This window comes from Galeopterus variegatus, unplaced genomic scaffold (assembly GCF_000696425.1).
Source record: "Galeopterus variegatus unplaced genomic scaffold, G_variegatus-3.0.2 Scaffold309, whole genome shotgun sequence".
NCBI lineage: Eukaryota > Metazoa > Chordata > Mammalia > Dermoptera > Cynocephalidae > Galeopterus > Galeopterus variegatus.
In genome coordinates this window covers 442,805-468,516 of record NW_007726420.1, presented here as the reverse complement: position 1 = coordinate 468,516, position 25,712 = coordinate 442,805, and the positions used below count along the sequence as shown (strand labels likewise).

Below are 25,712 nucleotides of genomic sequence, written 5' to 3'. Positions count from 1 at the left end.
AGAGTCTAGCTGAAGTCCAACATTCTATACAAAGTTTTCCTTGCCTGTTAATTCCTAAGGAGTATATACTTTTGTGCATTACTGTAATACAGAGTTTTGTCCACATTTGTATAATCTCATACACAACTATTTCATGTATAAAATACATCAAGCATATAATATATCTCATTTTCTCCTTTGCATCCATCCCAATGTAATAACATGTTTCATACAAAAATGGATGTTTAATTAAGACTTCAAAGCATACTTGACAATACTGAAAAATAAATTCCAATTACAACTAACGAGCACATTGAAGAAGTTGTCCATGGGCACGTTATTTTTGAAATTTCTAAAATATATATGAAATTGATACTTACATTTTGGCCATAAACAGCTTCCTGGGGCTTTCCACTAGCATCTACTCCACCATGAACATAGGAAGAATTCCTGCCATAAAACCTGAAAAACCACCATCAATAATTAGTGATTAACACTGAAATGTCAAAAGAAATCTAAGAGGCAGGACAGTTCTGATGTCAGACAGACTAGTGGCTCTGTCACTAATTAGTTATGTAATCCTGGGCAAATTACCTAAAGTCTTAAGGTTATCAGGGCCGGCCCGGTGGCGCACTGGATAGTGCGCCGCTTGGGAAGCACGGCAGCGCTCCCGTCCGAGGGTTCGGATCCCACATACAGACCGGCTCCCGCTCACTGGCTGAGCGAGGCGCAGGAGCAACACCGAGGCTTGTGATCCCGTTGCCGGTCCCCGGTCCGGTACGGGGGCAACACTGAGGGTTGCGATCCGTTGCCGGACACGGAAAAAAGACAAAAGACAAAAAAAAAAAAAAAACTGGGAATCAGATGTTCCATTTAACACTATTCACAGCTCCAAATGATTACTAATTCTAAAGGCTTAGATTAAAACAGCTTAGATTTAATATAATTGAAATAATTCAGAGACTAAGTCAAAAATCTACAATTACTTCAATATTAATTTCTTGCTAATATTTTTATGCTGCTCTTAAATATATGATAAATTAGTCTTTCTCTGGCATTACCTAAAGCAGTTAGAACTAACATCTTTCCAAATTAAGTTACCAAAGGTGCAAAGTTAATTTTTTCACAAAGAAAATTCAGCTCCTATTGTAATAAATACAGCTTCCTCCATGCCAAGCAATGTTCTCAGTGTATTATATATTGATTCATTTAACCTTCCTAACAACTTCATGAAATAAGCACTATTATCTAAACAAGCGAACTGAGGTACAGAAAAGAGGTTAAATTAACTCCCCAAAAGTCATACACCTATCAAGTAGGACAGCTAAGACAAGAACCCAAAATGTCTGGATCCAGATTTTAATCTCTACCCTATAATGTATTTTTTAATTTACACTATTTTCTTATGTACTATTGACTATTTTTCTAGAGAACAATTTGGCAGAGTATATGCAAGTATAAAAAGCCTCAGAAATAATCATACCTTTGATGCAACAATTCTTATAGGAACTTATTCTAAGAAGATAACTAACAAGATACTCAAAAATATGTTTAAGGATATTCATTACAGTGTTGTTTATAACAAGTAAAAAATTATAATCATTAAGAAAGAAACTGATTACATAAGCTAGGTATAAAACAGAAGTCTGTGCTCATACTTAATTAACATGATGGTGTAGAGCTTTGTTGTTTTAAATGTTTTTTGGTCACTTTATTCCAGTAGAGTAGTTGGGCTCTGTAGTCAGAAGTAGGCCTGAATACTTGCTATGGCAGCTCACTTACTTATTGAATGATCCTGGATGAATTACAAATCTCCTTACTAATAGTAGTTGGGCTCTATAGTCAGAAGTAGGCCTGAATACTTGCTATGGCAGCTCACTTACTTACTGAATGATCTTGGATGAATTATGAATCTCCTTACTAATCAGGAGTGATGCTGGATGAATTACTAGTCTCAGCTGTCCAATATGTAAAGTGAGACAATAAAAGTACCTATGCTTTATAATACTGTCATAGCGATTATATTTTACATATATGTAGAGTACTTAGAAAAGAAAGAAAATATATGTAGAGTACTTAGAAAGAAAGCCTAGCAAATGGTAAGTATAAAAATTACTTCTAGAATAAGACAGAGAATATTACACATATGTTTAACAGTGCAGGACAATTGCAAAATCTAACTTTAGAATGCTAATTAAGAAGACCTACAGATAGAAAAATGTAAGTCTTTTTAACAGCTTTTCCCACTTGAATTGGGAATGATATATTTATCCTTAACTCACTTGGCTAGTTTGTTCTACAACAAATACTTATAAAGCCTAATTCTCCCCCCACTTTTTCTTTATTGAATCCAAATTGATTATACATATTTTGGGGATTCAATGTTGACATATGTTGATCAAATCAATATTATTAGCACATATATTATTATAAATCGTACTTATTCTTAATTCCTCTTATACAATCTCTCCCCATTCCCCTTTCCCACCCACCCCACATCTCTGATAACCCCAGATTTCTTCTCTCCTTCTGAAAGAGTAAAGATTACTCTACTGATTTGTTGCCTAGATGATCTGTCTGGTACTGAGAGGTGTGTTTAGGTCCCCCACTATTATCGTAGAGCAGATGCTTCTTCTATTACTCTGGAAATGGGATAAAGACTCTCCTTCTATTACTCTGGAAATGGGATAAAGACTAACTCTTTTTGGCAGCTGGCGATACAGGAATCAAACTCTGGACCCTGGTGTTGTATCAGCATCACACTCCAACCAACTGAGCTAATCAGCTAGCTGAAAAAGCCTAATTCTTATAGCAGTCTCACCTTTCACTTGCTAAGATACACTAAGAACATAATTTAATAAATACTAACCATAATATAAATCAATTTTATTTCAATCTCTGGAAGAAATAACCTTACAGATGTCCAGCTCTAGCCAAAATAGTAAACAAAGCTACTGTTGCTGTTTTACCAAAGAACTCTATTTTGCAGATTAGAAAAACACAAAATTTCACAAGTATAATAATTTAACTGATTCATTTCCCAACACTGTTTGGGAAAACTTAAAAAGATGATTTAAACTGTTGATTTCAAATTGCACATTAGATAACAGGTTGAACTTTCAGAAGGAGAGAACAAAACTGGTTACTACAGATGGGGGAGGGGGAAGGGCTTGGCAGGAAATAGGTTAATGGACACAAAGAATGCTTATGTTTTGTAATGATGAATATGTTAATTATCCTGATTTGATCATCACATATTGTCAATACACAAGTATTGATATTCAATTCTGTACCCCACAGCATGTATAATCAATTATGTTCCAATAAAACAAAAAACCAAATTGCATACTGGAACCCATTACTTGGTCAAGCCCCAGATTTTTTTTTTTAATGAAATATAAAATACCAGAGTATACATAAGTGTGTGTGTATGTGTACACAGATATGAACGTAATAGGATATGATGTGAAATTTTTCTTACTGTGGGGTTATAGTCTTGGAAAACACCGGTTTTAGCCATCTGGTTAAAATATTAGACATAGTTTTAGAGATGACTGTCAGGTTATGAGTTAGGAAAGGCAAAATATATGTAGTCATACCCAAGAAAATAAAACTAAATAAAAATACTAAATAATCCATTTAAAATTTACCTGTGCAAATATTCTGGAGCTTTATTCAGCAAAGTATAATATTGCCTCACAAACTCCCGCCCTACAAGCAGCGGACTGGGCTTCTCCATAACCATTTCTTTGCTGCACAATGTCAAATGCTAAAGAAGCAAACATAAGAATAGTTACTATTAAAAAGTCATCTTTGTAAGTACAATGAAATAAATTCTCTTAGCAATACAAATGGGAATAAAGAAAATTAAGACGATTTATTAAATAATTTATAACAGCAAAACAATAACTCCCAACAACTATTGGTAACCTCCAATGTTTGCCTCTCCCTCTACTTTTTCATTTCCCTATCCCTCAGCACCAGGGGAAACAGCACTCTTGTTCTTTCTTATTCCCAAAAGAGTTCAGTGCTGCTTTAGACAAAGTACACCATAGCTAAGTCTTTCTATTCACATTACCTTTTTCCTTTGAGGATCATAATCTCCTACATTCCTGGATTCCAACAGTTTTATTTTGGAAAACTAGGCAGAGGGTACAAGTCAGGACTTAAGAGATTACAATCTTCATGGGAAAGCACTGTAACTTGTCTCTTTGTATTCTCTCTCCCTCTGGGAATTAATTTCACTGTTTTCAAAATGGTAATAATGATTAATAACCAGCTATAACCTCAACACTCAGAGATCATCATTTTTACATTTGGTGTATGTCTTTCCATTCGTTCTTTCCATTAAGTAAGCATCTAACTAAATGAGGTACAGATTATGGTAAATGAGATACGCTGGTAAACAAGACAGTCTCTAGACTTCAAGGTTTATAGTTTGTCAGGAAATATAAATAAGCAAACTGGAAACTCAACAGAATGGCTTAGGTGTGATGATAAAGTACTTCTAAGTTGAAATCTCCAAAGGTTACAGCACCCAGAGTAGACAAAATTATAACAACTTTAGGAATTAGGGAGTATAAGGGAGAAAAAAATATGAAAATTTGTATATGATGTTTTTTCAAAATATCAAATATAATCAAGCATCCTGTCTTATTACACTTAAAAGTACTGAAAAAATAATCACAATATCTATGTGCATGTCTATTGGGCAAATCAGGATGCAGTTTAAATTCCTATTTAACAAATTTCAATATAGGATTCCTTTAAACATTTAAAAAAAAAAAAAAAAAAAAAAACAGCCAAAGACAGCCATCATAGACATTACAATTCTGATGCTTTTTTAAATAAAAATCACATACCAACTATAGTGGAGCCTACAGAAAAACTGTAGTTGCACACAATTCTAGTGACCCCCAATTCAACTTTTACACTATGTTCTAGTAGGTTCCTTGTTTCTCCCTTTGCCAGCTGTCCTTATAAAATTCTCATACTCAATCTAAAAAAAATCCTCAAATGTTTAAATTTTTAAGTAATGCCTCACTTGCTCTCAGAAATAGCTAATTTACAAAGCAAAGCCAGATACTGCCATTTCAAATGCAAACATGAAACTCCCAATAAGATTAACCACCCAAATGCATAAAAAGACTCTCATTTGTTATATTTAAAGTAACAAAGCTAAGCAACGTATTTTTATTTTGAATGATGTGGGAGGGTGAAGAATGGTAGACTGATCTAGTAAACTTTTGTAAGATAACTAAAATGTGGAAATTACATATTTTAATATTGTAACTAACAATTGATGTTAAAATAATACTTAAGACATGGAAAGATACTAAATTACCCTCTGAATAAAATAATTATGGACAAAATAATTTGTCAAATTGCTAGTGAAAGAAATGCTATTAGGAATCATTTCTGGGTTTTAGGGATTATCATTTTTTCTTCTCTCTCCTCTGTATTTCCAAGTTTTCTCCAGTAACACTGTTGTCATTTATCCCAAACTTCACGTCACATTCATGAAGTACATATTCACCTACCACTTTTATGAATTACATGCCTGGTTCTCTTACAACCAAAATTAAAGGTACAGAATATACATATCAATATCAAAGAAAGTACAAAATACACTAAATATTCATTTTAACAAAGTTCAAGAAAGGGTTCAAATTGCCTGCTGTCTGTACAGTCACTAAAGTATGAAGGCCATGATATCATTGATTTAAAGAGACAAAGAAAGGCATAATACTTGATTTACCATTATGGAATAAATTATTAGTTATCATAATTTACTCAAAAGAGGCAACCTGAAATGTGAACTTCAAATGGTCAATGAGTTAAGGCAATGCTAATCTGGTAAAACCTAAACAAATAGCCATTTATAAGAGGTTATCTAGAGTCTTTTTTTTTTAAGGTGCGGAGGAGGCTCCCACAGGGGACGGTAAAACAAAATGAAAACGCTACTCAGAGAATGGTATTTCAATAAATTATACCTACAGATCAGCAGCAACTTTACCTTAACTCTGATTTCAAGTGACTCAGAATTTATTTATTTTATTTATTTATTTTTTCCTTTTTGTCTTTTTTTACTGACCAGTAACGGGATCGCAACCCTTGGTGTTGCGCCCGCACCGTGCTCAGCCAGTGAGTGGGAACCGGTCTCCACATGGGATCTGAACCCTCGGCGGGAGCGCCACCGCACTCCCAAGCGGTGCACTCTCCAGTGCGCCACCGGGCTGGCCCTGTGACTCAGAATTTAGAAAGCCAAAATATAAATGACAGAAGTCAATCAGAAAGCGAAGGGGGGGTGGGGCGGGGGAGGGGAATCTTCACTACTTACTAGTGACAGGCTAATTTATATACTCTTCACAAACAATATGCCATCTCACCCACCTTCCAATTCTTTCCCATCCTAGAGTAAGGATATTAATAGCTCAGTAAACAAGGAAGGACATCAAAGCAGCATTTGGGACAGGTTATAGATGAACCACCAAACAAGGTAGTTTGAGCAGTTGTAGGAAATAAGACTTGGAAAATCGAGTAAATATAAAATTTGTGCTTATAATTCATGCACAGCCAATGTGTATAAGAAGGTTGAGAGAGGGGAAAAAAGGGCAAATTACATTCAAAATAAATGTGATTACAAGAAAAATTATGTCATTTTAATTCTTCACAGCAAAGTACCCAACTCATAGGTAAACAATTTCTAGATGAGTCCTTCCATTTCTTAAAAAAAAAGTTACCAAAACAAAACTCTGAATATGGGAGTGAGAAAGATGTTTTAAATATCTACAGCCCTGAAAAAGTCATAATCTTTCCAGACCTCAATATCATAATTTACAAATTGAGAAGAGATCTCTGGTCAAGCCTATGAGCCTATACAGTTCTACAAGATAGCCAAGATTAAAGGGTATTTTAGTACAAAAAGAATCTTCAGAAGATTATTAGCCTCTAGCACCTTCAAAGATATGAGCAACGATCACCTACCATCTCTACAGAGAAAGTGAAATTCCACGTAGCAGGGTACTTCAAAAAGTTCATGGAAAAATAAAATTGAAAGGTATTATGAATCTTTCTACGAACTTTTTGAAGCACCCTTAGTATCAAACCCCCCTTCTTCCCAGTGACAACAGAAAGTGGGTAGAGATTGCTATCATGCAGGAATGCACAAAGTAAATTTTTCTCTGGCATATTAGCTCTATACAGACAGACAAATGCTCTCATAAACAAATCTTTTACTTGCCAATTAAAAATAAAAACATCACCAATATTATTCATCCAGATCCCCACATGATTATACCTGACTTCCCTCCCTCTATTTACAGTGCCTCAAGTACTTTAGAGATAGGTATGCTACTCTGCAACTCTGCTCACCCCACCTAAAATCCCTATGCAACTTCATCAACATCCTTTTTTATTTTATTCGCCTAAGAATAATTCCTTAAGCAGATCTACTCTAGCTCACCGGAAACTGCTCTATATCAATTGTAACTATCCTTTCTGAATCAACACCCATGGAGAGGGGAGTGGAGAAGAGGAAGAAATAAGACCTAAGAACAAATAAAACAGAAAAGAAAGTCACACTTTGTAGGGTTTCATATCCTACAATATGCTTAGATTTCCTCAATTTCAAAATGACTTTTTGAAAACATATAAACCGAAGTTATCACCTTCTTTTCCTCCCTTGACTAAAACTTCAGCTTAGAAATACTTAAGTTTTTTGTTTACTTTTTAGTTCAATGAATCACTAGTATAATGGGGCTGCCTCCAAATCAAACAATCTCAGGCTACATTAATATGAATGTAATGTCCAAAACAAGTTGTCAGTTCTGAATGAGTATAGTGAAAAGAAATTACAGGAAGGTAGATTTGTGTTCAATATAATGCAAGAATAAACAGTTATTCAAATGTCAAAAAGAGCTACTTCATAAGAAGCCAGTCACTGCAGGTGTTCCAGAGACTAATTGAACAATTTAGCAGAAATATAGCAAAAGAATCATACTGTTGGAATGAGCTGGGAACTAAAACCACATGGGCTCTAAAAGACTTTAAAAGGACACAGTTTTTTCTTCTCGGCATGCATTTCTCTGAATTCCCTCTTTTTCCACAGTTATTTGATATTCTGAACCTTGGTTATGGGGCAAGATGACATTATTTACATGGATGTGAAGTTGTTTTTCAGTCAGCATGGAGCTGCAGGCTTGCACATAACTATCCAGATCCTGGGAAACAAAGACATCAGTAAAGCTACGCTGATTCCACCCCTCCAGTAGGACCCTGAGACAACAGGAAGGAAAGGAGCAGGAACCAGAGGGAGCCTTGGTGAGACCTTGCACCTGGCTCCTTTGCATGGAGTCCCCATGGCTCACGTCTCCCTCCCTCCTGCTTTTCATTTTCCATGTACCCTTCTCCTTCAACCCCCTCTTTTAAAACCCCTCCATAAACTTTAACTGTGCTGTCAACTTTGGAAAAAGTATCCCAGTCTACCTTGTTGAGTTGGCACGGTACAGAAATTAACAGCCATATTGACCTAGAAACATTAAATTTATTTTTTGTTCATTTGTACAGGGGCAACACACTGTATTAAATATGTAAGGTCTTATATACGTGGGTTTAATTACAGAAATAAAGTATTCTCTAAGTTTAAAAAATATTAAAAAGTTTTAAAAAATAATAAAACTCCATAAATCTGACTCTTGGAGATGGCTTTAGTCTGACCATTCTCCTTCAGATTTATGGAGTAAAAATCTCTCCTCGGGTCACCAGTATTCCCAAATAAAAGCTGACTTCCATTTTCACGAACATTTGACTCTTGAGCAGTTTGTTTTTGAAAGTGGGCAGGCAGCCAGACTTGTGCCAAAAACTATGTACAAAAAAGTGAGAGTATGTCACTCCAGTGCAGATTCTAGAAGTCTGTTAACAAAACCAGGCCTTCTGACTTCTGCTCCAATACTAATTATACATCCTCCTATCTGTAATGATTGAAACCCTATCTATGCATTCATCTGGGCCCAGTTAGAATACGGCCCCCTGATAATCTTTCCTTATTCCTCAAAAGAAATCTGAATCTTTCCTCTCAACTCTCAAAGTACTTTGGGCCTTTATCACAGACGTTATTAATCATATTTTACCCTAAGTTAGTAATTGTGCACCTGCTGTCTTAGTCTTCCCTCCTCTCTCTCTTCCGCTCCCCTCTCAAATATCATAACTTACCTCTGCCTTGAATACAATTCTCTGGAAAAATCACAATTCTTGTCAACAATCCAATGACTTCATAGTCCTCCACTTGTCTGTTTTATCACTGTCGACCACCTCCTAACTCTCTGAGAGTTATATAAGGCAACTTTCCTACCAAAATGCGGAAGTCCTCAAAGTTCTGTCCTCTAACCTGACAATTTCAGATATTCTAATGACTTCAGTTCTCATGTCTACCTAAATTTATATCCAGTCTCTACCAGAAATTCAAATTTACATTTCTAACCACTTGCTGAATACCCACACATGACCTCATAGGTAACCCAATTACTGCGGTTTGAATGTTTGTCCCCTCTAAAGTTCATGTTGAAGTTTAATCTTCAATATGGTATCTGAAAGATGGGACCTTTAAAAGGTGATTGGATAGTGAGGGCATGTCCATTCTTGGATTAATGGGTTATCATGGGAGTAGACTGGTGGCTTTATAAGGAAAGGAAGAGAGCTTGTTAGCACACTCAGCCCTCTGGCCATGTAATGCCCTGCACTACATGGGGACTTTGTAGATAGAGAATCCCCCAAGAAGAAAGCCCGCACCAGATGCACCCCTTTGATTTTGGACTTCCCAACCTCCCAAACTGTAGGAAGTGAATTCCTTTTCCTTTAAATAAATTACTCAGTTTCAAGTATTCCGTTACAAGCAACAGAAAACTGACTAAGACACCCTGTACAAAGAAAGCTATTTCCTTATATCTGTTAATGGTGTCCATTCTTCTTGGCTGGAAAGATCAGTCGTAGTGACTTGCCCCCTTTAAGGCCTGCCATTCAAACTGTGAAATCCTGACAACTGAAATCTCTTGCAATTTGTCCCCTCCTTTTCATTTCCATTGAATCAGACCTTTTAGTTCTTCCTCAAGTCTTCCAATCTCCTATATCATGTGTAGTACATACATTGCATAGATGTACTGTCTGACATTCAAGATCCTAATCAACCTTTCAAATTTATTCCCACTACACTTCTCACCCTGTAACAAATTCTATACTTTATGAATATTATATCACCATGCACTTAAAAAATTAGCTCACAAATGGAACACAGACCTTAATGTAAAACCTAAAACTCTAGGCTTCTAGAAGATAACACAGGAGAAAATCTTTGTGATCTTGTGTTAAGCAAAGATTTTAGATAAGACACAAAAGCACAAATAAAAAACTGATGAATTGGATTTCATCAAAACTTAAAATTTCTACTCAAAGACATCACTAAGAAAACAAAAAGACAAGTCAGAAAATTTGTACAATACGTATATGATAAAAGACTTGTACCCAGGATATATAAAGAACTCTCACTTAAGAAAACAAAAAATCCAATTAAAAAATGAGCAAAAGATTTGAATATATACTTTACCAAGACATGCAGGTGGCAAATAAACACAGGAAAAAATGATCAACATCACTAATCATTAGAAAAACACAAATTAAAACCACAATGATATAAAACTACACACCTATAATGGCTAACACTAAAAATCTAAAACACCAGCGTGCTTGCAAGGATGTCAAGAAGTTGGTAGGAACCAAAAAAAAAGGGTACATACTGGAAAACAGTATGGCAGTGTCTTATAAAATTAAACATATACAACCCAAATTACCTAGCAACCCCATGCCTACCAAGCAATGAAAGCATTATGTCCACACAAAGAACTATATGTTGTTTACAGTAGCTTTATCAACAAATACCCCCAAACTGGAAACAATCCAAATGTCCATTAGCCAGGTGAAAGAATAAACACAACTGTGGTAAATCCATAAAATTAAACATTACTCAACAATAAAACTGTGATAAATGCAACAACATGAACAAGTTTCAAAGGCATCACATTCTAAGCTAAAGAAGTCAGACACAAAAGGCTAATAATACTTAGGATTCTACTGATATGACATTCTGTAAAAAGCAAAACTACAGGGACAAATCAGATCAGGGGGCTGAAGGTAAAAGGAAGGAAATTACCATAAAGGGGTATGAGGAATAACTATCAGGGGTATGAAGGAACTTCTGAGGTGATGGAGATTTAACGTTTATGGAGATTCTACTGTATATTAAGTATTTGTAAGAGAAATATGATACCCTGTAATTAACAATATTCAATAGTCTAAAAAAGGGCAGTTTATTCAAAGATACCACCTTTTACCTATTTAAGAAAAATGAGCTCTTTCACATACAGTGTTGGCAGAAATATAAATTGTTACAACCTTTGAAGACTGCCATTTGGCAGTTTTATCAAATTAATACTGATACCATGCACTCATTAAAAATATGAAAAAATAGGAATTATAAATGTAGACGAACATCTACAAAAGTTAAGCAATAATCTCAAATTATGGAATGTTTTACAAATCTCATCTTTTGAAAAAAAGCATGATACTGAAACAAACACTTGAGTTATAGTTCTAGGGAAAAAAGGGGTACATAAACTCTTCTCTATTGATTATTGTCTGTATGTTACAAAAAAAATATTAACGTAATTTTTAAAACCATATTTTTCAATTTCCATTCAGTTTCTGATAACCATTTAATACATACATGGTACTGGTTAGAAAACATGGCTCTAGAATACAGATTTTTAAAAGTGTGAAAATTTATTTAGCACTACTAGTAAAACTAAAAAGTAATCACTGCCATTTGCCTACATTACTGACAGTATCTCTGAAAAACAAGGTCCAGGGTTTGATCCCTGTATGGGACAGCTGCCAAAAAATAAATAAATAAATTTAATTTAATTAAAAAAATATATATAATTTACAAGTTAAAGTGTGAGCATGCTTAAATATTACTAACTAGTTGAAGACAGGATTGATGAGGTTGAGTAGGGGAACAAACTAGTAAAAAAAACCAAGCTAGAATTAAAAATGACCAGCTATGAACTGAAAGAGTAATAAAGGAAAACTTATTCCCTAGATCCTAATACACGCTCTCCAACTGTAACGTTTCCTAGAGATAAACTGTGAAAGATTAGTTAGTTGATGGTTCATGTGCAGTCATTAAAATATTGTCACAGATCACAAAATCTAAAACAAAACACTGAAAAACACAGAATAAAATTTACAAATAAACAACTATGATTTCACTAATGTAAAAGCAATGTACACATTTAGGCAAAAAAAAAGAAGAATTAATTTTTATTTATTTATTTTTTTCCTTTTTGTCTCTTTTTTTGTGACCGGCAACGGATCGCAACCCTCAGTATCGCGCCCGCACCGGACCAGGACCGGCAACGGGATCGCAACCCTCGGTGTTGCCCCCGCACCTCGCTCAGCCAGTGAGCGGCCGGTCTGCATGTGGGATCCGAACCCTCGGCGGGAGCGCCGCTACGTTTCCCAAGCGGCGCACTGTAGCAGTGCGCCACCGGGCCGGCCCAGAAGAATTAATTTTTAAATTCACTATAAATAACAAAATAACTATCAGAGCAGATTAAAATAGAAGAGACAAGGTAATCCAAGCAAAATAATTTTGTATTACGTTAGTTCTCATTAATCTCAGGGATCTCTGAAATGGCATCTCTCCCCCTCTTATTAAAAGAACTTCTCCATTACTCATATAGCAATAAAATGGCTAAATCTAAAGAAAAATTTAAAAATCTAGTTTTAACTGTAAATTTCAAACACCTGGCCACAACCACCACCACTACATGTAAGCATCAAAAAGCAGAACCACAAATTCACTCACTGCAAATTACTGGCATGAAATTTCGTGTCACTCTTTGGTGGCTATTTCAATAGCTGAAGAAAATGACCAAAATGAACACTGCTAAGAAGAAACCATGCCATCTTATTTAAGAAAAAAAGAAAAAAAAGAAAAGAAAAGTCAGGAAACCAAAACAAAATAGGAAAATAATTTTGCGGCCCCAAAAAGTTTTATGTACTACATCTTCTTATAAAAAGAATAAGACTTCTAATAACAGAATACAGTTCTCTGTACCAGAAACTCTTACCAAAGGAACATGTCTGTGCTAGGACACAGCTCATCTCCACTATAGGATACTGGAGCCCCTCACTCACAGCTGGGCTTACACTAGTCAGGCCCAGGCCTACTCTCATTAAGCCACAAACTACACTCATTTTCAACTGCTAACTCCATATTAACATTGGAGCTTTCCAAAATTCCAGATGGTCTTTGTTTAAAGTGACTTTAACAAAACAGCACTATACCTTTTGAGAGCAGTGACCTTCCTTGTTGTGGCAGACAACAGATTAAAAGCTTCACAAACAAGATATAAGAACCATAGTGGTAGAAATAAATAACAAAAGGAATTATGGACTAATCCTAGTCTTTTCTCAGGCCCCAAAGGTAAGTAGGCAAGTTCGGAAGTTCAGAAGCTATTAAAAGTGACCAAGCATTAAGAAGAGGAAATGCTGTCCCACGAAAATAAAAGCATGGTATTTATCTTATGTTTAAAGTTTCACAACTTACATGTTCCTTTATCTCCTTGAAATAGGGTACTAGTTTCATTTACAGAAAAGGAAACCGATGTTTAGAGAACCTGAGGAAAAAGAGTTCACGATCCCTCAGTTATACTTATAAGAGGATTTGAAACCACGTCTCCTGCCTCTAGTGATGTTTTAATTACACCTGGTTAAGAGCAACTGCTTTGGAAGAGCAGCCAAGGAACCAATACAACAAATTAATTTTTAAAATCCTACTGTTAACTGCTGGGAGGAATAAAAAGCAAAGAAATATAAAAGGACAGTCACAAAAGCAAATCAAAAAGAGTTATTTCCAACACGGGGTATCAAAGTAGGGTAAAATACCCAGAAATTAAAAGATAAAAACAGGCTGAGACATAACAGTCAAGAAACTGATTCTATTGCTTCTGAAGCCAGGCCAGGGGTTCTGGGAGAAAAACCAATTTGTTCTTTCAGCTATTAAACAAGTGTCTACCAGTGGTGAGTAACTAGGACATGTATGTTGATTAAATTCTACAGAATTTAAGTTCAGAAGCAACCCTTAAGCTTGTGCCTTTTAAAATCAGCATTGAAAAGAGGTCATTCACCGTCTTCATACCCACTCAACATAAAATATGTGGGGAAAAAAGTCTTTTTAAAGCAACCTAGGAAAGATTTTCCGATCCTAATGATCGGTAATAAACAGCAATAATTCTACAGGATAAGGAAGCTGTTAAGAATATACACTATTAATTTTGCAAACTGTTAGTAACTGATATTCGATTTTTGATATTTCATAAGTCAAATATGGATAATGAGTATTTCCAGCTACCAACAGTGCCAACTCTTCCTTCAAACCAGGAGTTGCCTGCTGACCGTTCAACTGCTCAGCTGCTAACTGAATACACAGTTAAGTTAGTAAGTTAGTCTATCAAATTATCCAATGACTTGTTTTCTTCTTTACCCTTCTACTTCTGATCCCCACCCACTCCACAAGCATTCTGGTTCATTCCACACTTGATGTTCTTCTTGATGCTTGTTTACCATTACTGATACTTCAACTCTGAAAATTCAACCTGAACCATAACACCTCTTAGACAGTAACCAATCCATTCGAGATCCTTATCCTCCCTAAAATTCCGTGATAGCTTTTCAGAACTAAACAGCTTGTAGAGATTAAATCATAACACAAGACACTCATGACTAATCCTAAAAAGGTAAGGAAAAGGTAAGATAATATCACCAAAGAAACAGTACAATCCTAAGAGGTTCAAACTATTCATACCTTCTGTTTTTCAAGACCAGGAACCTTGGATATCAAAAGGACCACCGGATACCACCAGGGCCAAACGTTTACTCAGAAACTTTGTTAACATGCCTAAGGCTATATTGACTGCCAAATATGGAGCTGGAAAACGAACTGCCATCATCTTCCGCTCTAGCGTACGAAGCTCCCCTAACTGCGATTAATGGATCTTAGATCCAGGTATTGCAATGCTAACGTTTGAAAGAATAGCACGAGGTATGGAGCCTGAAACCTAAACTCAGTGTCTTAACCCAAATTAATACCACAACAATCATAACAGGCGGAAAATAGGGGGACAACTTTGCTATCCCAGCTTCGGTGCATGTGTTTTTAAGAGGGCAAAAACCCGTTAAAAAATTAGGTTTACCTTAGGGGAAAAAATTGATACATGCGGAAAATTGTAGACGCAAATTTATATACACCCCAAAGCGGCACAGGGCTGTCTTAAGAAACCTGCTTTTGGAGACGCAGGGAAAATTCAATCAAATTCGACTAACAAAATCAACACAATCTAAGAGGCTTATATGCCTCTCTGTCCCTGCCTCCACCTCCCCCCCCAAAAAAAAGTGGGGGAAGAGACAGAATCCCCTTCCTCAAAGCTCTCGAACACTTTTTCTATTCCTGGGTCAATAAGGGATCGTCTGCATAAAAAGGAGACGAAGAAGGCGCACGTTATAGCCCTGGCACCCGAACACTTTCGGATAAACCAGAAAGGGGGGCGGGTGGTCAAAGACGCTGCAACACTCGGCGCTGGGTGAGCGAAGCGGCGCCTGCCTTCAAACGCGGATTCTGTTTCCGTGCGCAGAAATGGTGCCCGGAGGCCGCTACTTTCGCATCTGCGTCGCTTCTGCCTCCGCCGACACAACCTCTTTTCCCCTCCCCCACGGGCGGGGCGGCCACGGCCTGCCTCCCCACTCTGAAGGAACCGGGAATAAGAGCCGCAAACGAGGCGGAGACCAGGCTAATGGACTCCCCACCTTAAAACGTCCTCTCCAGAAAGCCCACTCCCCCACTGCCCATGTCAAGCCTCCATCAGCGCGCCTTCGGGAGACGCTGCGTCCCCCTTCCCACCTCATCCCCAACAAACCCCAGCCCCACCTGAGCCCTCAGAGCCCTCCGTCCGCACGACGCGCGCCGGCCACCTCCCTTCCCACGCGGCCTCCCAGTCCTCACCTGAGGGGAAAGGCTCGGCTTCTCTCAAGCACACACCGCAGGGTAGGTAGCCGGCAAGAACAATGTGTCTCTGCCGCGACACCTCCGACACCGAGGCCCAGGCACAGGACGGTTGCCTCGAGCCGCGGAGCGCGAAGGGAATGTCCCCTTCCGACCACCACACCGAACTCCCCTCCCGGCCCCCGTACGCACCTCCAACCAACAGCGGCGGCGAGTACGTCGCGCGGAGGTCAGCGGGAGAGTCACCGAGGACCGGTTACAGCGGATTCTTCTCGCTCGTCGCCCCCTCCCTCCGACAAACCTGAAGCCTCGGAAGCCGAAGAGCCACAAGCTCGTTTTCCTCACAACCACCTATTCCCGGGCGCCTGGCGCTGCGGCGAGCGACAAGGAACACGGACGTCCCGCCCCCTTTGCCACCGCCACCTCTTATTGTTTTACCCCTGCTGAAAGGGCCAGGGAACCCCCAGCACGGCGCCAGCCAATCGCGCTTCTTTTTCGCAAGCCGGACCCATCCTTCTCGCGTCCCTCTGTGGAGCACGCGCAGTACGTCGCCGCGCTCGCGTACAGTCGCGCCCGGAAAGCTGGGGAACCGGAACCGGCCTAAAGCCGGGGCTAGAGTCCGCTGATTTGACGTCACAAGAGGGCTGCCTCTCTCCTTTCCCGAGGCTTTGGTCTCGCTGCCTTGCTTGCAAATCGTGCGACCAGAAGTCGGCTGGCTGCAACACAGGGTCTACTGCGGGCTGATATTCCTGGTCCCTTTTGATTATTAATGTTTAAAGGGAGGGAATTTAGTAATCTTTCTGAACTAAATAGATGAGCAAAAAGTGCAGCCGGTGGTTTCAGCAGTGTGCACACTAAACTCACCTATAGTGTTTATTAACCCTTTCTAGGAATGGAGGTTTTAAGCCTTACCGAGGTCATAGTCATCCTAACAGTTCAAATTTATATTTCAGGCATACCAAGTGCTAAACCCCGCTGTACCGGAAAAATACGGTGTGAGCTCTACAGAGGGAAAAAGACTTTCTTTGTGTGCTCCTTATTTATTAAACATTGCTAAATACATACTAAGCATTTTACATAATAAAGCTAAAAGGCTTGAAGTCCCAGTAAATATCAGTCCCATCCTAGATGTAGGCCCAGACTTGCCCCTGGGGCATAGCTGTGGAAAACGGACCCATGACCTTGATTAATGGAAAAAGCCAAATTTCTGTAGTCCAAGAAGCCACTTTGTGCCTTAGATAACTTTTGCATCTTAGAGCAATTTTAAGGTATTTTACACAAGGGAAAACAGGCTCACAGAGGCAATGACAACATTTATGCCTCCGAAATCTACATTGTATTTACCTTAGACTGCTTAATCATTTTGTTATATGCAAAATAAAAGGACAGACCATTACTTTTATGAAATGAACCTGAGATTTTTTTTCTTTAAAGCATCATAATACATTACATGCAGATTGCCCTTTTAAGTCAAACGCTTATGTACCAGGCACTCTTCTAATCACTTTATGTAATCGTATAAGCCTCACAATAACCCCATGAAGTAGTTACTATTTTTATGCCCATTTTACAGATAAGTATATTGAGGCTCTCAGAGCTCAAGAAATTTACCCAAGGACACACAGGTACTATTCAATGGAGCTGTGATTCAAACACAAGCAGTCTGCCTTCCTTAGTCCATGCCCTTAACTGAAAGCTATAGAATACTTTCCTTGTATTAATTGCCACAATTTACTTATATTCTCTATTGTTCGATTGTTTCCAGTTTGAGATTCTTATGTGTAATGCTGTTATAAATATTCTACACTATGGCTCCTGGTGCACAGGTGCAAAAATTTATTTAAAACAGTAGTTCTCAGACTGTAATGTGCATCAGAATCACCTGGAGGGCTTGTTAAACAGATTGGTTAGGGTTTTTACTAAAATTGTAGATAGCTGAATCTTTTTTCCTGGTACCAATAAACCGAAATAGGGGGAAAAAAAGATTCAGCAATCTTCAATTTTAGTAAATAACCCTAACCTAAGTGGCGATTTTTACTTCATAAATGTCTCTCAAGTTTGTGTCCTCTGAATGCCATGCCATACTTATAGCCTTGCCAAGACTCGGGCCCCTTTCATCTTTCCAGGATGATTGCAGTAGCATCCTAACTAATCTCCCTGCCTCTCAAACAGAGCTTCCACCAAGCAACTGCATTCCCAGAGACTAGGCAGAGAGCCAGTATTGTGTTCATTTAGTGGCTCAGGCCAAAAACCTTTAAGACATCCTTGATTCCTCTCTTTTTTTCATACCATATAGTCAATCTTCAGTAAATTTCTTCCCTATACCTTCAATATTTATTCTGGATTAAACACTTTGCATCACTATTGCTGCTACTATAGTAGTCCAGGCTACCATTGTCTCTTACAACAGCTTTCTACTTGGTCTCGATGTTTCCACTACGACTATAGGCCATTATCACAGCAGCCAGATCCTTTAGAGCTATAAATCAGATGACATTCCCAAAATCTTCCAAAGGCAACACAAAATCTCAGCTCCTTACAATAGCCTATAAAAGCCTACCTGATCTAGTCCTTACCTTTTACTTCCACCTCTTTCCTTACTACTTTTTCTCTCATACCACTCCAGTTCCTCCTCTGACACTCCAATCACATTCCCACCCCAAGGCCTTGCATGTAAACCTTTATCAAAATTCTGTGAATAATCCAAGTAAATTGCATCTACTTATTTCCTCAAGTACCCATAATGAAATATTGCACTATGGCATTCTAAAGATGAAATTATGTATGATTTTCCCTTATACAAACCACCCTTCTAAAAATTTCAATTAACCTAATACTGTTTAAATGGTCTACTAGCTTGTCTAAGCTGTATTCTGCAGTTATTTTGTACTCATATATATTATATAGTTCCTATGTTCTCTTCTACAGTGTTTTTTATAAATAGAAGTCAAATGGCAACCTACAGATTGTCTGGCAGAGTGTACTTAATAATAGCTCACAGGATTCTTTAAAACTGGATTCATTCATTTAGTACCAATTTATCAAGCAGATAAATTTACTGAAACATAGTGTCTTCAGAGAATTGGGAGAGAGAGAGAGAAGGAGGAAGAGGAAAAAGAAAAAGAAAACACATGGAGAGAGATGGAAAAAGGGAGAGTCAGAGAAAGTAGGGAAACAATTAGAATAGAAGGTACGGTTAAGTAACATTATACTAGAGATATTGAATAGCACTTTGTAGTTCTCCTTCATAACAATGAATTCTGAATTTATAATTTAATATCGGATATCCCCTCTCGCCACACACACACACACACACACACACACACACACACACCCTGTAAGTTCCATGGAGGAAGAATTCTTGTTTGCCTCTCAGATCCTGGCACACTAAAAATGCTCCGTAAGCACACGTTGGGAGACTGACCATTGTGGGAGCACCAAGGGAAAAAAAAGCACAGTTTTTCTCCTGGGCTTGTAGTATTTTGTGGTTTTGCCCTAACTTCTAGAACAGTATATGATTTATTTTTATTCATTCTTGATTAATAACAATAGTTTTTAAGGCTGTGGATTTTCCCCTGCCAGTAGTTTAGGCCACATACCATAGGTTTTACTTGCTATTGTTTTCTAAATAGTCTGGAAACGTAGTTTAGATTTCTTCTTTGACTCAGTTATTATTTAAAGAGAGTTGATTGAGAATGTCTAAATAGTTTGGATTTTTAAATTTAAACTTTCTACTTTTGCTTTTTAGTTTTAGTGCATTAAGGTCTCTGAGTGTGGCAGGTACATTTTTGTGCCTTTTGGAATTTGTCGAGATTTTTCCTTGTGGCCTAATATAGGTACAAGTTTAACGAGTTGCCTATAAAACTCTAGTCTAGTGAGATTACCTTCTATTGTCTTTCAATTTATTCTTCTCTTTCTAATGGTTTTTGGATTACATGTTTTTAGCTTTTTATTTTGAAATAATTTCATAGATCCTGAAAAGTTGCAAAAATAGTAAAAAAATTCCCATATGTCCTTCACCTACATTTCTCAAATGTTAATATTTATTACATTTGCTTTATCATTCTTATTAATTATCTCCCTCTCTCTTTCTCTCCTCTCCCAGTAGACTACCAATTTCCTGAGGACATTAGTTTTCAATTGTTTTGACAGCATCCGGTGCCTGGTACTGTGCTTGATACTTGATACATTGGCACTCGACAATGATTACTGAATGAATGAATCCAGTAATTTCAAAAAAAACCCTGTAAGTGGTCATTATGCCAAAATACTCGTGTATTGCCATATGACTTCTACCCATAAATAAATATCTAGAGGAGACCCTATTTAAATCTTTTTTTTTTCCTGCCATGATGTCCCTTTACTCCCTAAACACTTCAGTGTGCATTTCTACTTTTTGGGGGGGCTTTTGTTTCTTTTGGTGGCTGACTGGTACGGGGATCTGAACCCATGACCTTGGTATTAAAAGGCTGTGCTCTAACCACCTGAGCAAACCAGCCAGCCCCCAATGTGTATTTCTGAAAAGACAAGGACATTCTCTTATATAACCACAATATAATTTTCAAAGTCAGGTATTTACATTGATACAATAATTTAATCTACAGATTCAAATTTTATCAATTGTCCAACTAATACCCTTTATAGCAAAAGGGAAAAAAATTGTTTTCTGATCCAGGATATGATTCAGGATTACAAATTGCATTTAGTTATCATATCACCTCAGTCCTCTGTAGTCTGAAGTAGTTTCTCAGCCTTTCTTTTCTGAGTTTAATGTTTTTGTTTGTTTTGTTTCTTTTGTTATTGTGGTGTTTTTATTTTTTTGGTGGCTGGGGATCCAAACCCTTGACCATCGGTTATACAACCATGCTCTAAACAACTCAACTATAGTTTACTATTTTTAAAGAGTATAGGACAACTACTTTGAAGAATGCCCCTCAATCTGGTAATCTCTATTTCCTTGTATCATATCTAAGTTACGTACTTTTAATGAAAATACCAGAGAAGCACTGTTACATCCTTCTCAGTACATCCTATCAGGAGGCACATGACATCCATTTGTCCCATTCCTTGTGATTCTCCAGTGTAAAGTTATTATTTTTCCCTTTGTAATTAATAGGTATATAGTGTGGGGTCATACTCTGAGACCATGAACATACTTATCATACTTTCACCCACCAGTTTTATCATCCATTGATCATTCTTGACTTAATCAATTTTTGCTATGATGGCTACCAAATCATGATTTTTCTAATTCCATCATTCTTCCTATATTCATTAGCTGGAATTCTACTATAATAAAGACCTTTCCTCCTTTCTCATTTATTTTTTCATTCATTTATTTATATAAGGGTGAAATCATAGATTCCTATTTTATAATTTATTAAATAAATATTGCTATCAATATTTATTTTATTGCTCAAATTGTTCCAAATTTGGCCAGCGGAAGCCCCACCAAATTGGCTCTCTTGTGTTACACATTTTAATTTTACATTATTTGGCACATAAAAATAAATACGCCTTCTTAAAAAGTGAAAAAGGACAAAAAGTGACAAGGACCAAAGAGAAGACAATGGCAAGAAGAAAAGAAATTTGAAAACTACATAGGGAGCAAAAATATGGAGAGTAAGGGAGAAGTCTACAATAGCACATTTTGCTAGTTTTGGTCTGGGTGACAAAATAGCCATAGATAATATTCACTGAGAAAGTGAATACAACAGGCTGTCTGGTTAACTCAGTTGGTTAGATTGTGGCATTAGAACACCAAGGTCAAGGATTTGGATCCGTGTACCTGGCAGCCACCAAATAAAAAAAATGAGGGTGGTGAATATAGAAGTTTGGTGAATGTACTTCCAAATGTTTTCCTACCCATATGTTTATAGAAAATAAATAAAATAATATACTAGCTACTTCATTCAATACTCTCTGATTTAATGCCACATTCAGAAGGTATATTCTGACCACTGAATCAAAAGGAGCCTGGGCACTCTCCATCCCTTACCCTGCTCTACTTCTGTTCACAGCACTGTTACTCCCTGACATTACAACACTTGGTGGGCTTTTTAAAATTGTTAGCCTCTGGCCGGCCTGGTGGCACACTGGAGAGTGCGCTGCTTGGGAGTGCGGCGGTGCTCCCGCCGAGGGTTTGGATCCCATATGGAGACCGGTCCGCTCACTGGTTGAGCGCGGTGTGGGCGCGACACGGAGGGTTGCGATCCCGTTGCTGGTTGCGGTGCGGACATGACACCGAGGGTTGCGATCCCATTACCGGTCATGAAAAAAAGACAAAAAGGAAAAAAAAAAAAAAAGAAATCAACAAGAAAGCCTAACCATCCATGTAAAGGACATCCAATTAATAGGAAAAAAGGACACAGTATTAGTTAAACCTGTAGGGAGAGCTGTTAAACTGAAACAATGGCAAGACAAATATTTTTAAAATAAAAACATGCAATGTGCAAAAAAAGCACCTTTGTACATTTCTGTTGGAAGTTAAGATTAATTTATCCCTTTAAAAAAGCAATTTTCCTGCACTGGCCAGCTGTCCAAAAAATAAAATAAAAAAGCAATTCGGCCATATATATCAAAAGCTTTAAAATGTCTGTACTTTTTGAGCCAATAATTTCACTTACGGGTATTTATTCCACTTAGGATATGTGCTAACAAGTTCATCAGGATGTTGTTTAAACATTTATTATAATTTAAAAACTTGAGGCATCTTAAATATCCAACAATAGTGAATGGTTAAATGAACTATGACACATGTACTCGACACATCTACATCTGCTGTAGTTTGAGTGTTTGTCATCTCCAAAGCTCATGCAGGGAGCTTAATCCCCAATATGGTCCTTAAAAAATGGGGCCTTTTAAAGGTGATTGGGGAGCTGGCCGTTTAGCTCACTTGGTTAGAGCACAGCTTTAAAACACCAACATCATGGGTTTGGATCCCCATACTGGCCAGCCACCCAAAAAAAAAAAAAAAAAAAAGAGGTGATTGGACCATGAAGGCTATGACTTTGGATTAGTGGGTTATGGGAATGGCACTAGCAGCTTCCTAAGGAGAGGAAGGAGCACATTAGCACATGCTCTTGCTTAGCCTCTGGCCACGTGATATACTGGTCACTATGGGACTCTACAGATAGTCTCCACCAAAAAGAAGACCCTCACCAAATGTGTTCACTGGACCCTGGACATTCCAGTCTCCAAAACTGTAAGAAATAAATTTGTCTCTTATAAATTACCCAGTTTTAGGTATCCTGTTATAAGCAACAGAAAACTGACGAATACAACATCTAAAGCTGTAAATTTAAATATTTAAGAATACATTCCCCATACCAGCCAGCTGCAAAAAAAAAAAAAAAAAAAAGAATGTGGGTTTATGTTACATACTTATGTTTCAATCTTAAGTCAAACATGTTTATGATAAGATCTTAAGTAAAAAATATGGTATTCAATTTTCTTTCAAGTAGGAACGTGTTTCATGTTTTTGGTTGGCTTAATGTTTTTTCTGTACCTCCTACTTTTCCATTGTTGGTCATATGTTACTTTCAAATAAAAAAATTTATGAAACAAGGCATTGCCTTAGTGCCTAAGGGAAGGGAATGTTATAATTTCTCATTCTCTCAGCTCTGTCTCTCTTCTCTCTCATAACATATAAACATTTATATCATCTGACTATACATACCAAATCAAACCATCAGAAAATATAAGTGGTAAAACAAAACAAATGAATAAAGGAGAAATCAGACAAATCCCACAAAAATCTACTAATTGATGTTGATGAAGAATAGATGCTGCCAAAGGGATCAGGGGATGATTCTGATAATTTTTCTTAATCAAAAAAAAAAAAAAAGGAAAAGAAAGGAATCAAATTCAGCATGTGGATTTTTTTATCACACCCCTCCCATGAATTTTCAAAAGTAAAATTACTAGAATTATATTATCTGATTCCTGATTTTTATTGTAAATTCAGCAGAAAAGACTTATCTGACATTTTGATTTACAAGGCTTTTCCTCTACACCCTCTCATTTGGCCATTTTCAACTTTACTGAATCTTAAAAGATTATTCTAGTTCATTACCACCATTTTACCAATGAAGTAATTGTGGAAAGATAACAACATGCATGTTTAGGGATCACCTGCCCCATATAAGTAAGGATTATGAAGACAAGAATAGGCATTGGAAGGAAGTCAAAATAAATGAGGAGTAGTCTGCCCTGATTTGCTCGGAGTCCAGAAAATGACTTTGAAAAGAGGAAAAATTTCACCAGTGTTTATCTCCTACAGTCCAGGGAAGACTATATTTGTCATACAAGAATATTCTAGCTATTACTGGGCTGCAGGGCATGTTTAATCCTTCAAGCTTTACAGTGTGGATATGAAATGTCTCCAGGTTCTCCAATTCTTTCTTCTTTGACATAATACTCACCAAGAACTGTGACAGGAGAGGGGGCCTAGTCAGTGGATATTTTATTGGGAAGGCATATATTGATTTATGGAATGGAATTCTACAGGTTTGTTCATCAGTCTCCTACGGACTAAGTTAGTGTCAAAGAGTGTCCCTGAGCCAGATTTCCTCATGGGGAGAGAAGGTGGTTGTACTGAGAGATGTCAGAGCTGAGGAGCAAATTCTTCACATAAATATAGCAGCATGAAACACATGGGATTGAAGACCATTTGCTTCACTAACTAGTTTTGTGGCACGGGTCAGGTTAGTTCATTTCTCTGACCCTTAGTTTCCTCATGGATAAACAGCCCACTTTAGGGTTGTTGTGAGGATTATTTATAGTGGGATTTTTGGTGGCTGGCCAGTATGGGGATCCGAACCCTTGACTTTGGTGTTATAGGCCATGCTATTTATTGTGTTTAGCACAGTTTTTGGCCGTGTGTATATGTGTATAATTCCTGTTACAGAACTGAGGCAAACCTTCAACATAAGGGGACCCCAACACAGTGCCACATAAAGTCATAGACAACTACCTCAGGTCTCCTGTCCATCCTTCCCCATTCTTTTCTTGCATCAAATACTTGTTTGGCACTGTAGAGAAACCACGGCCTAAGTCTTTCTCTAAAATTGAGTCAAATTCATGAGGAGGAGAAAAATGATATATAGTAGTCTCCCCTTATCCATGGGGGATACACTCCAAGACTCCCAATGGATACCCGAAACTGCAGATAGTACCAAACTCTATATATACTATGTTTTTTTCCTATACATACATAGCTATGATAAGGTATAATTTATACATTAGGCACAGTAAGAGATTAACAATAACTAATAAAACAGAACAATTATAACAATATGCCAACATCACTATTCTTGCATTTTGGGGCCATTGTAAGGTAAAATAAGGGTTACTTGAACACAAAGCACAGCAATACCCGGACAGTGGATCTGATAAGCAAAACAGCTACTAAGTGACTAGGGAGCAGGTGGTGTCTACATTGTGGATATGTTGGACAAAGACGTGACTCACTTCCCAGACAGGACAGAGAGAGATGGTGCAAGATTTTATCACAGTACTCAGAATAGCACACAATTTAAAACTTATGAATTATTTCTTGAATTTTCTTTTTTATAATAAATTATTTTTTTTTTTTTTTTTTTTTTTGCAGCTGGCTGGT

General features: G+C 37.4%; 1 protein-coding gene across 5 annotated transcripts in view; it reads right to left on the bottom strand.

Moving 5' to 3' along the window:
- Nucleotides 1-25,712, bottom strand: part of G3BP2 (GTPase activating protein (SH3 domain) binding protein 2) — a 73,152-nt gene that overhangs the window by 13,763 nt on the left and 33,677 nt on the right. For 2 of the 5 annotated variants that reach the window (XM_008567300.1, XM_008567304.1), the window contains exons 1-3: nt 16,286-16,563; nt 3,630-3,748; nt 360-441 (exon numbers count right to left, since the gene is read on the bottom strand). In XM_008567300.1, coding sequence (XP_008565522.1) covers nt 360-441; nt 3,630-3,724 — 177 coding nt within the window. In that variant the 5' untranslated portion in view covers nt 3,725-3,748; nt 16,286-16,563. Of the gene's footprint in view, nt 1-359; nt 442-3,629; nt 3,749-14,899; nt 14,918-16,093; nt 16,209-16,285; nt 16,564-25,712 lie in introns of those variants that run through there. The other 3 variants (XM_008567301.1, XM_008567303.1, XM_008567302.1) reach the window with 3 other exon arrangements.